Below are 12,366 nucleotides of genomic sequence, written 5' to 3'. Positions count from 1 at the left end.
TCACCTCTGTGAAAAGTTTGTTCTCTCCTCCTGCCTCTGCTGTCTCCCAGTTGAATCACCGTCTACAATGGGAGTGGCCCGTGTCTGAGGTGCATGGGGCGGCAACAATCTTCACAATCCTCAGTGTCATGGCCATAAGGATCGTCAGTTGAGGACTGCTTTAGCAGTCTTTAACACACTACCCCCACCCACCCCGAACACTCGACAGCCTGGATGGACACAAAGTGCTGGAGTAACTCAGCGGGTCAGGCAGCATCTCTGGATAAAAGGAATGGGTGGCGTGCCGGGTCAATAGACAATAGGTGCAGGAGTAGGCCATTCAGCCCTTCGAGCCAGCACCGCCATTCAATGTGATCATGGGTGATCATCCCCAATCAGTACCCCGTTCCTGCCTTCTCCCCATATCCCCTGACTCCGCTATTTTTAAGCCCTATCTAGCTCTCTCTTGAAAGCATCCAGAGAACCTGCCTCCACCGCCCTCTGAGGCAGAGAATTCCACAGACTCACCACTCTCTGTGAGATAAAGTGTTTCCTCGTCTCCATTCTAAATGGTTTACCCCTTATTCAAGACCCTTCTTCGGACTGAGTCGGGGGGGGGGGGGGGGGGGAAACTAGAGGTATGAGAAGGCTCAGGGCAAATCAGAGCCGGCACCGATGACCCAGGAAAGGTAGAGCCCACAATGGTCCATTGTTGGCTGTGAAAGAGGCGATAACCAAGGGGTAAATGGATGTGAACGGTGGAAGCAGCAGGACGACTCGGGTGGGAGAGGGTTGGAGAGAGTGGGAATGCATGGAGCTACCTGGAATTAGAGAAATCAAAAGTCATGCTGCTGGGTTGTAAGCTGCCACCTTAAGTTGCAGTTTTGTGTGTGGCCTCATTCTGATCGTGGAGGATACCCAGGACAGAAAGGTCACCATGGGAATGGGAATGGAAGTTAAAATGTTGGGCAACCGGGAGATCTCGTGGGACAAGGTGGATTGAGTGCAGGTGTTCAGCAAAACGATTGCTTGGTCTCGCCGAAATATAGGACTTAAACCGTCCTGACCAGAGTATCAGATATATCCTGCAGCAAGATTCTGCATCTCGAGAGTACGTACTGGATATTGGGAAGGGAGAAACCCAGAGTGGAAGGTAACTTACAATAGACAATAGGTGCAGGAGTAGGCCATTCGGCCCTTCAAGCCAGCACCGCCATTCAATGTGATCATGGCTGATCATCCCCAATCAGCACCCCGTTCCTGCCTGCTCCCCATATCCCCTGACTGCTATTTTTAAGAGCCCTATCTAGCTCTCTCTTGAAAGTATCCAGATGAAATGAATCTGATTTTTGTTTTTTGGGTAAACTGGCATAAGGAGCTGACAGTTGAATCTTGTATTCAGCATTGTTGCCAATAATGTGTCCTCCTGTCCTATTCTACACTTAAAGCAGAGTTTTCTGTAAATTCACTTTGTACTTTACCTCCACCGCCTTCTGAGGCAGAGAATTCCACAGAATCACAACTCTCTGTGAGAAAAAGTGTTTCCTCGTCTCCGTTCTAAATGGCTTACCCCTTATTAAACTGTGGCCCCTGGTTGTGGACTCCCCCAACATCGGGAACATGTTTCCTGCCTCTAGTGCGTCCAAACCCTTAATAATCTCATATGTTTCAATAAGATTCCCTCTCATCCTTCTAAACTCCTAAACGCTCCATTTTCTCAGCATATGACAGTCTCGCCATTTTTTTCTCACAGAGAGTGGTGAGTCTGTGGAATTCTCTGCCTCGGAGGGCAGTGGAGGCAGGTTCTCTGGATACTTTCAAGAGCGAGCTAGATAGGGCTCTTTAAAATAGCGGAGTCAGGGGATATGGGGAGAAGGCAGGAACGGGGTACTGATTGGGGATGATCAGCCATGATCACATTGAATGGCGGTGCTGGCTCGAAGGGCCGAATGGCCTACTCCTGCAAATATTGTCTATAGGCATGAGACAGGTCACTGAGTTGGTTTGCTTAACCTGCCACGGGGTTTATGGAGCACAGACCAGAACAGCACAGGAACAAGCCCTTTGCTGGGGTGATCCTGGTCGGCGCAGACTCGGTGGGCCGATGGGCCTGTTTCTGTGCTGTATTTCTAAAGTAAACTAAAGAAAAGTTTGGAGGGATAGAGGCCAAATATGGGGAAATGGGAGCAGCTAGGATGGGGCATCTTGGTCAGCATGGAGAGTTGGGGCTGAAGGGTCAGTTTGCATGCTGTATGACTCTATGAATGAGTGGACGATGGATGGAGCTCAGTCTTCCAACTGGTGCCCTCCACTTTTGTGGGAAGTCACCTTGATGTGGAGCACTGAAGCTAGATAGTTTGGGGGGAAATATTGAGCAATAACACAGCCTTTTTGTCATTGATCCAGAATGCAAACATTGGGACTAGCTCGGTTATAAAGCCTTGTGGTTGGCATACATGAGTTGGGCTAAAGGTCCTGTTTCTATGCGCTATGACAAGGTTTGTACCTCGTGTTGGTTCACTCCTACCTGCCAGACACAGCATCTCACCTTCTGCCAACTCAGTGGCAGATAGCGAGTACACTAACTTGGGGTTACTGAACATCCCGCGGTCTAGGCATAAGTTCAGGGGCGACCGCGCCTTTGCGGTTGCAACTCCTAGACTGTGGAACAGCATCCCTCTTCCCATCAGAACTGCCCCCTCCATCGACTCTTTTAAGTCGAGACTTAAAACTCATCTTTACTCTCAAGCCTTTTCTTGACGTCCTCTGAGGGAGGGCTATATGTATGTATTTATGTACGTACTTAATCTATGAACCACTGTTGTATAACATTAGTACCTCCACCAATGTAAAGCACTTTGGCCAACGAGAGTTGTTTTTTAAATGTGCTATAAAAATAAAAGTGACTTGACTTGACTTGAGTGAACTAACAGAATGCCGATTAAAGTTTAGTTTAGCTTGGTTTAGAGATACAGCGCGGAAACAGGCCCTTCGGTCCACCAAGTCTGCGCCGAATGATCTACTAACCAATACGTCTTTGGGGTGTGGGAGGAAACTGGAGCACCTGGGAAAAACCATGTGCACACAGGGGTCAGTACAAACTCCGTACAGACAGCACCCATAGTTAGGATCAAACCCAGGTCTCTGGTGCTGTAAGGCAGCAACTCTACCGCTGCGTCACCCATATGCCACTCCATCTAAAGTACATTCTGTGCACCTTCCTCCTCTCAGACTTTCTTCCAAGTGAGTCGTTTACCCAGAGTAGGGGAATCAAGAACCAGAGGACATAGGTCTAAGGTGAGAGGGGCAATATTTAATAGGAACCTGAGTGGCAACTTTTTCACACAGAGGGTAGTGGGTATATTGAATGAGGTGTCAGAGGAGGCAGTTGAGGCAGGAGCTATATTAGCATTTAAAAGACACTTGGACAGGGAGAGATGATAGGAAAGGTTTTGAGGGACATGGGCCAAATGAGGAATTTCTTTAGCCAGATAGTGGTGTGAATCTGTGGAATTCATTACCAAAGCATTGGCTATTTTAATGCAGAGATTGACAAGTTCTTGATTGGTAAGGGCGTCACAGGTTACAGGGAGAAGGCAGAAACATGCGGTTTAGAGGGGAAAACAGAATAGCCACGATCGAATGGCAGGGCAGACTAGATGGGCAGAATGGCTTAATTCCGTTCCTGTGTCTTTTGAATTTACGGCACGTGTGTGAATGGGGTCAGTTTAGTTGGGGCGCTTTAGTCGCCATGACCGCGACTGCTTTGTGAAGCTGGCCAGTAATCTCCGCCGAGCAGCCCACTGTTTGATCAACAAAGCTGTAAACACTTTACAATGGTAGACAAAAATGCTGGAGAAACGCAGCGGGTGAGGCAGCATCTATGGAGCGAAGGAAATAGGCAACGTTTCGGCACGAAACGTTGCCTATTTCCTTCGCTCCATAGATGCTGCCTCGCCCGCTGAGTTTCTCCAGCATTTTTGTCTACCTTCGATTTTCCAGCATCTGCTGTTCCTTCTTAAACACTTTACAATAACAGGTGTCCCTTGAATGCCACATCCGGCAAGACGCGGATGTTTATTCGGGATCTCGGAGTCCCTCTGCCGTTGCAGGCAGGAATCGTTTGGGAAAATTTTTTTTGCCCATCTTCCCCTCCCCCTCCTCCTGTGTCCTTTCCAATTCCTGAATCGTTTGGCTTTCTGCAGAGGAGGGAGGATAAGGCTTGATGGTGGTTTCCTGCTAATGCGAGCACCGCGGGACCCAAAGTTTGGCCGCCTTGTCGAGTACAGCTAAAGGCACCCAAGGTACAGTAGCGGCCGGGGCGGCGTCTCTGCTCTGCTCGGCGAATCGACAAGACAAATGGCGTTTGTTGCAACTCCCAGTCGCTTGGCCATTATCAATGCGCCCAATTATCTCTTCAAAGCGGATCGCATTTATTATTAATATATAAGAAGGAACCGCAGATGCCGGTTTAAATCGTAGACACAAAAATGCTGGAGTAATTCAGCGGGACTGGCAGCATCTCTGGGGAGAAGGAATGGGTGATGTTTCGGGTCGAGACCCTTCTTCAGTCTCGACCTTAAACGTCGCCCATTCCTTCTCCCCACAGATGCTGCCTGTCCCGCCGAGTTACTCCAGCATTTGTGTGTCTATCTTCGCATTTATTATTAAACCGGGGACGGGTTTGTTATTTTCTTTCTTGCTTTGTGGCTGACCGATTTACCGACTGCATTGGATTTCCAAGCCAACTTTTTTTTTGTTCATCGGTTTTAACCAGTCGGTGATTTAACACAACCGGTAGAATCAATCTATAAAGATAAATATTGACGTGTCGGATCACTTCCATAATTATATTTGTGTGGGTGGGTGTGTTGATGAAAGATTGGTATGTTAATCCTCTTGTGGTCCCTCCCCTTCTTGCTGGCGTTGTGATCTTCCACTCAATCGCCGCTCGGCGAGTCGCTGTATTCGTGCCGCCCCCTCCCTTCTCTCTGCCTCTCCCCCCCCTCTTCATTGGAGCTTGTTGTTTGGGTTAGGTTGGCATCACGTGAACACCTGCTGTTGGTAAAAAGGGGGGAGAAAAACAAGCACCCCAGCAAAAGCTAGCTGATAGTTTTGTGGGCTGCAGGGAGCGGCAGGCAGCCTTGGATCGGGATTTGTAAACTAAGGATCAAAAGCATACGTTTGTCGGCGTGGGTGCAGAATAGACCTGAGATTTAGTCGGGACGGTGCCGCGCAGAAAATACCCATGAGAACTGGACGTTATCGTGCAAAAAAAAAGTATTTTTAATCTAAAAAATGCAGCTGTCTTCATCTTTTGCCCCAGAAGTGAACAAAATCTTACAAGGACTAATCTGATATACCTTTTTTGCTAACACCGGAGCCAACATTAAAAAAAGCGCGCACACGACAGCAGCAATAAAGCAGATCGCCTGCCTGCCTGCCTGTGTGTGTGTTTATTGGACTACGTTTCTGCTGGGATTTAACTCGGAAGACGTGAAGGAGGATTTTTTTTTGTGTGTTTTTAAAAAAAATTAACAATCTCCAGATCTGCTCTGAGGGGGTGAAATCAACTTTAAACTGCAAATCTGGCTCGCATCCACTGGTGGAAAGTTAAACTAAAGCAATCCAGGATCTTTATGTTGCTGGTGAAATATTTTCAAGGTTAGTAAATAAAAACAAAACAAAAAAAAGTTTTTTGTTGTTGTTGTTCGGCTGTTCTTTAGCGGGTGTGAACGAAAGGGAGAAATGTTCTGTCTAACCGTTGTTCCCGCTTTCTCTAGAAACCTTGAAGAAGTCGAAGAGTGTGAAGCGAGGTGGGCCCAGCGACAGCAGCAACAGCAACAGCAGGCTGCCCGCTTGCTATGAGATTGTAACTCTTTCTCTGGGTAAAAAGATGGCTGCGGAATTGTATCCGTCGGAGCAGAGCAACAGCCAACAGCAGCAGAGTAAGCAGAGCGTTAACAGCAGCAGCGCGGTGAGCAGCTCCAAGCGGAGTCTACTGCTCCGCCAGGGTCAGCACAAACTACTCAACAACAACAACCACGTCCATAACACCAACTGGCAGTCCTTCTACCCCACGCTGCGGGAAAGGTGAGAGAGAGAGAGACTCTCCCACGTCCTCGCATCGCCGGCTACACTCGCGCTTTATTATTATTTTTAAAACAACCCTGATTTACACTTTGCTTGCCCCAGGAATGCCATGATGTACAATAACGAACAGATGGCAGATGTGCATTTTATCGTCGGGTCCCCGGGATCGACGCAGAGACTCCCGGCTCACAAGGTAAACACACACCCTCTCTTTCCTCCCACCCTCTCTTTCCATCTCATTTCCCCCTCCCCTTTCCCACTCTTTCTCTTCCCCCACTCTCTCTTTTCCCCCTCTCCCTTTCCTCTCAAAACGCTCCTATTTATTTATCTACACCTACGCGATTACAAACCGCGCAGGGAGTGGATTATTTTTAACACGCATAAATCGGTGACTTAAAAGTTGCAAGACTTAAAAGAGAAACGCCTCCCACACACACATCTTGGCAGCCCTGTTGGCTGTTATTCAAGAAAAGCATGTAGGTAGATGAAGGCAGGAGGGGACGCGGGGTGTGCATGTGAAGTCCTGTTTGGGGAGGGCTTCTTGCAAACCGTGTGCCGTGTTGTGATCTTTTGTTTTCTACTTGTGACTTTCCCCATTGCAGTACATTTTGGCGGTCGGTAGTTCCGTTTTCTACGCAATGTTCTATGGAGAACTGGCCGAGAATAAATCCGACATTCACATCCCAGACGTGGAGCCTGCAGCTTTCCTCATACTGCTCAAGTAAGGAGATTTGTGTTTGTTTGTGTGGCTTTGGGGGGGGGGGGGGGGGGGGGAGATGGAGAGGCGGCAGTGTTGGTGCCAGGTACACAAAAATGCTGGAGAAACTCAGCGGGTGCAGCAGCATCTATGGAGCGAAGGAAATAGGCGACGTTTCGGGCCGAAACCCTTCTTCAGAGTGTTGTTTTTGCACTCGATTCTGAAGCACTGTAAGATAGAGTGATAGCACTCTCCGAATGGCGAATTCTTGTTAGGGATTTTTAAAGTGATTTCTACTGTGGCTGATATGATTTTTCCATTGCTATGGGTTTATTATTGTCACGTGTATGAAGATACGGTGAAAAGCTTTGTCAAATCGGACTAGTACACGAGTACAGCCAAGCCACATATACAAGTACAACAGGTAGTGCAGAGAAAATACCAGAGTGTAGACTATAGTGTTACAGCTAGAGGAAAATGTGCTAAGTCCACAATGAGGTCGTGGAAGATCAGGACTACACCCTAGCTTATGGGATGACCCAATAATAACATTTTCAAACACATTTGGACAGGTAGCATGGATAAAAAAGATTTAAAGGGATATAGGCCAAATATAGTTTGTCATGTGTACTGAGGTACAGTAAAAACCTGTTTTGCGTGCTATCCAAACAGATCGGGTAAATACTACACATAAATACCAACAAGTTAAACTCGAGTACAATAGATGGAGCAAAGGGCAAAAGATAGAGGGCAGAATAAGCAAATGGGACTAATTTAGGCGGGGCGCCTTGGTCAGCATATGCAAGTAAGGTCATGGGTCTGTGGTCTGTGACTGTTCACTAGTTTAAGAAGCTGCTCCTGAATCTGGTGGAACGTGCTTTTATCTTCTGCCTGACAGGAGAGGGGATGAGGGTGAAAATGATTCTCGATTATGTTGGCTGCTTTCCTGAGGCAATGTGAGGTGTGGATAGTCTAATCATCCAGCATGGGGACAGGCCCTTCAACCCAACAAGCACATGTGGACCAAGATGCCCCACTTAAGCTGATACCATCCGGCCCATATCCCTTTTCTGATCCATGTTGACCTGTCCAAATGTCTTAAATGTTGTTATTGCAACTGCCTCAACTACCTCCACTGGAAGCTTTTTCCACATCCCCACCACACTAAGTGGTAAAAGTTGCCTCTTGGGTCACTATTAAATCTGCCCCCTCATCCTTAACCCAATGGTTCTTGATTCCCCTGGTATGGGTAAAATACTCTGCATTCACCCTATCTGTTCCCCTCATGGTTTGTTGCACCTCTAAATCACCCCCTCATCCTCCTGCGCTCCAAGGAATAAAGTCCTAAACGGCCCAACCTCTCCCTACAGCTCCTGAACACATCATCATAAAATGATGGGTGAGTCTGGTTTGTATGATGGACTGGTCTGCATCCACCATTCAAAGTGTTTTCTTGTGGCCATGGGTGGAGTTTGCATTGAGAGTTTAATTTATTGTCCCCTGTACTGGGGTACGGTGGAAAGCTGTTGCATGCCAACCAGTCAGCTGGAAAGAAAAATACATGATTACAATTGAGGCATCCAGAGTGTACAGATGCATGATAACGGGAATAACGAGAGGTTGTGATTGTTCTGAGATGCTGCCTGACCCACTGAGTTACTCCAGCACTGTGCCTTGTAATAGTAATGCTTGCTTACTCTACCCGCTGCAGGTACCTGTATAGTGACGAGATTGATTTGGAAGCAGACACTGTGCTGGCGACTCTGTACGCTGCCAAGAAGTACATTGTCCCTCACCTGGCCAAGGCCTGTGTGACATTCCTGGAGACCAGCCTGGAGGCCAAGAACGCCTGCATCCTGCTGTCGCAGAGCCGGCTGTTTGAGGAGCCCGAGCTAACGCAGCGATGCTGGGAGGTGATCGACACTCAGGCGGAGCTGGCCCTGCGGTCCGAGGGCTTCTGTGAGATTGACCTGCAGACTCTGGAGATCATCCTGTCGCGGGAGACTCTCAACACCAAGGAGGTGGTGGTGTTCGAGGCAGTGGTGAGCTGGGCGGAGGCAGAGTGCAAGAGGCAGGGGCTGCCCCCTAGTGCCCGCAACAAGAGGAGCGTGCTGGGCAAGGCTCTCTACATCGTGCGTGTGCCCGCCATGACCCTGGAGGAGTTTGCCAACGGCGCAGCGCAGTGCGACCTGCTGACGCTGGAGCAGACGCACAACATCTTCCTGTGGTACACGGCGGCCAACAAGCCGCAGCTGGAGTTCTCCACCAGCCAGCGCAAAGGCCTGCCCCCCCAGCGCTGCCACCGCTTCCAGTCGTCCGCCTACCGCAGCAACCAGTGGCGATACCGGGGCCGCTGCGACAGCATCCAGTTTGCCGTGGACAAGCGGGTATTTGTGGCCGGCCTGGGCCTGTACGGCTCCAGCTGCGGCAAGGCCGAGTACAGTGTGAAGATCGAGCTGAAGCGGCAGGGCGTGGTGCTGGCCCACAACTTCACCAAGTTTGTGTCGGACGGCTCCAGCGTCACCTTCTCCGTCTGGTTCGAGCACCCGGTGCAGGTGGAGCAGGACATCTTCTACACCGCCAGCGCCATCCTCGACGGCAACGAGCTCAGTTACTTTGGGCAGGAGGGCATGACGGAGGTGCAGTGTGGCAAAGTGACGTTCCAGTTTCAGTGCTCCTCCGACAGCACCAACGGCACTGGGGTACAAGGGGGCCAGATCCCCGAACTCATCTTCTACGCTTGACCAAGGACACACAATGCCCCTTGGAAAAGGCATTACTACGCCTGACCAGAGACTTGATAAACATGGGAATCACAAGCAAAAGGAACAATTCTGCATCCAACTGCTGCTAACCAGAGGGAGTTTGGCAAGAATCCAGCTCTTGCCCCTTCTACTGATAATATATTGAACTGCAGACAGTGGTCCGGATGGATCAGCTGTTGTCTCAAACTATCTGAAACTGAAGGAATGTTTGGTTGTAAATTAATTTTATTTATGACTAGAGTATTATTATGGGATGTGCTGATGCTGCAGTGGCCAGTAATCAGTAGTGCACTTGTTTTGTGCTGTTTTTTTTGTACAGAAGCGCTGTTTAAAATGGCTTAATGACTGATGAATGATATTTCAACACCTCTGTGTACTTGCGACTGATGAACTTGTACAGTATAAAGATTTTTACACGATTATATATCAGCCTGAAATTGTCTTTATTGCTGCCGAGGAAGGTAGAAGGTAGGTGCAAAATATGGCAAATCAGTTACTGATTGGCCCATTGAGCTATCTAATTATGTTGATACATAAATACAATCAAGTCAAACTCCAGTACATTAGGTAGAGAAAATGGGAAAATAATGCAGAATATAATTCTCAGCATTGTAGACAAAGTCCAATGTCCGCTCACATTGGGGTAGAGGTGAATCGGACAATACCCTGGTTTGTGGAAGGACTGTTCAACTAGAAGCAGCAAGTGTATCTATCTAATGACAACACCAGTGGGAGGGTCTAGGACCATCAGTCGTAGCCTCAGTATAAAAGGATATATCTTTAGAACGGAGATGAGGAGGAATATCTTTAGTCAGAGGGTGGTGAATCTGTGGAATTCATTGTCACAGGCGGCTATGGAGGCTGTCAGTGGATATTTTTGAAGTGGAGATAGATAGATTCTTGATTAGTACAGATGTCAAAGGCTATGGGGAGAAGGCAGGAGAATGGGGTTAGGAGGGAGAGATAAATCAACCATGATAGAATGGCAGAGTAGACTTGATGGGCCTAATTCTGCTCTTATCACTTATGAACAAGAATAGTTGGCCTGGGCCGGTAAGTATTTTGGAATAACATTTCATTTTAATAACCTAAGCCCAAAATGTAACCTGGTATGCTAGGAAGATTGTAAAATATCTGAATAATGACAGAATCATGTGAGAAAATAAGTTGGTCTGAGAAAGAAGACACTGCTGGAGTTGGGCAGCATGTCTAGAGACCATGGATAGATGATGTTTTGGGTTTTCAGTATGCCTCACTATGTTGCAAGGCAATAGCTTGTGGTGGTGTTGCTGATGATGGAATAGCATAGGTAAAGGAGGAGAAAGTCAAGATTCTCACTACCCTATCTCTGCCACTTGTAATTTTATGTACATACAAAAGGATTGGTTAATGGCAAGTGGGGCCCAGTGCATCATTTTCAGGTTGGCTACCTGTAAACAGTCTGGTGCTGCAGGGATATGTGCTGGGTCCACAGCTATTTACTGTACCTGCACGTGATTTAGAGGAAGGACAAAAATCTTACTACAGTCAAATTTGCAGTCATAGTTGTACAGTGTGGAAACAGACCCTTCAGCCCACCTTGTCCATAATCAGCAAGTTGGAATCTACCACAGTCCCATTTGGCCAGATCCCTCTAAACTCCTCCTATCCATATATCTGTCCAAATGTCTTTTGAGACCCGTTCCTTGTATGTGAATACTTGGCCTATAAACTTATTCATTCATTATTGTATCTGCTTCTATAGCTTCCTCTGACAGACGATTCCAGATATGAACGACCCTCTTAGTGGAAAAAGTTGCCCCTGAAGTCCCACTTTAATCTCGCACCTTAAGCCAATGCCCTCTAGTTTTAGAATCCTCTACCTTGGAGTGCAGCGTAGGTTTACAAGGTTAATTCCCAGGATGGCGGGACTGTCATATGCTGAGAGAATGGAGTGGCTGGGCTTGTACACTCTGGAGTTTAGAAGGATGAGAGGGTATCTTATTGAAACATATAAGATTTTTAAGGGATTGGACACGCTAGAAGCAGGAAACATGTTCCCGTTGCTGGGGGAGTCCAGAACCAGGGGCCACAGTTTAAGAATAAGGGGTAAGCCATTTAGAAAAGAGCTAGATAGAGCTCTTAAAAATAGCGGAGTCAGGGGATATGGGGAGCAGGCAGGAACGGGGTACTGATTGGGGATGATCAGCCATGATCACATTGAATGACTGTGCTGGCTCGAAGGGCCGTATGGCCTACTCCTGTACCTATTGTCTAAGGGACTGAGCATTCACTTTATGATATTGTACACCTCAATGAGGTCATGCCTCAAGTCTTCTACGCTCCATTGAAAAAAGTCCTGGCCTATCCAACTTCTCATAACTCACCCGATAACATCCTGATTAGTTCAATCTGGGGTCAAGCAGTATACCGGTAGTTCTAAAAGTGCAATATCCTGGATTTAAACATTCCTCACAAGAAGATAGAGAATTTTCTGAGATATGAAAAAGTGGTCAATTAAATGTGAACATAAAAAGAAGCACAAAGTGCTGGAGTAACTCAGCAGGCCAGGCAGCCTCTCAGGAGAACGTGGATAGGTGCTGTTTCAGGTCAGGACTTTTCTTCAGACTGAAGGGAGCTGTTCTGGGTTATAGTGTGCGGAATGAAGAGAGTTAAATCTCTATCACAATGTCCACACATCTAATCAGGGGATTCCCATTGCTACCACACTCCACCGTGTTTACACGCTGTGTTTCCAGCGCAGCTATTTACTTGGTCCCACTAACTTTAAACTGCCCACACTTTATATACAGACTATGCTATAAGAGATCATAGGAGGATAGTCCATCTACA

The 12,366-nt window shown here is 47.6% G+C and overlaps 2 protein-coding genes across 4 annotated transcripts in view; one reads left to right on the top strand and one right to left on the bottom strand.

The window, feature by feature from the left end:
- brf1 (BRF1 RNA polymerase III transcription initiation factor subunit) overlaps positions 1–12,366 on the bottom strand; it is a 340,666-nt gene that overhangs the window by 155,124 nt on the left and 173,176 nt on the right. The gene's annotated exons all lie outside the window — the stretch shown is intronic.
- Positions 4,141–9,958, top strand: btbd6 (BTB domain containing 6). Of its 2 annotated transcripts, none has more exons than XM_033027518.1 (5): positions 4,141–4,283; positions 5,763–6,072; positions 6,175–6,265; positions 6,675–6,793; positions 8,481–9,513. In XM_033027518.1, exons 2-5 carry the CDS (start codon positions 5,876–5,878, stop codon positions 9,511–9,513), a joined length of 1,440 nt encoding a protein of 479 aa, XP_032883409.1. In that variant the 5' UTR covers positions 4,141–4,283; positions 5,763–5,875. The 2 variants fall into 2 exon arrangements, with proteins under 2 accessions (XP_032883409.1, XP_032883408.1); XM_033027517.1 differs by lacking the exon at positions 4,141–4,283 and adding an exon at positions 4,626–5,643 and having other exon boundaries at positions 8,481–9,958.

Source organism: Amblyraja radiata, chromosome 9, assembly GCF_010909765.2.
Source record: "Amblyraja radiata isolate CabotCenter1 chromosome 9, sAmbRad1.1.pri, whole genome shotgun sequence".
In the NCBI taxonomy this organism is placed as follows: Eukaryota; Metazoa; Chordata; class Chondrichthyes; order Rajiformes; family Rajidae; genus Amblyraja; species Amblyraja radiata.
The sequence above is the reverse complement of the archived record's forward strand: the minus strand, read 5'-3'. Positions and strand labels throughout refer to the sequence as shown.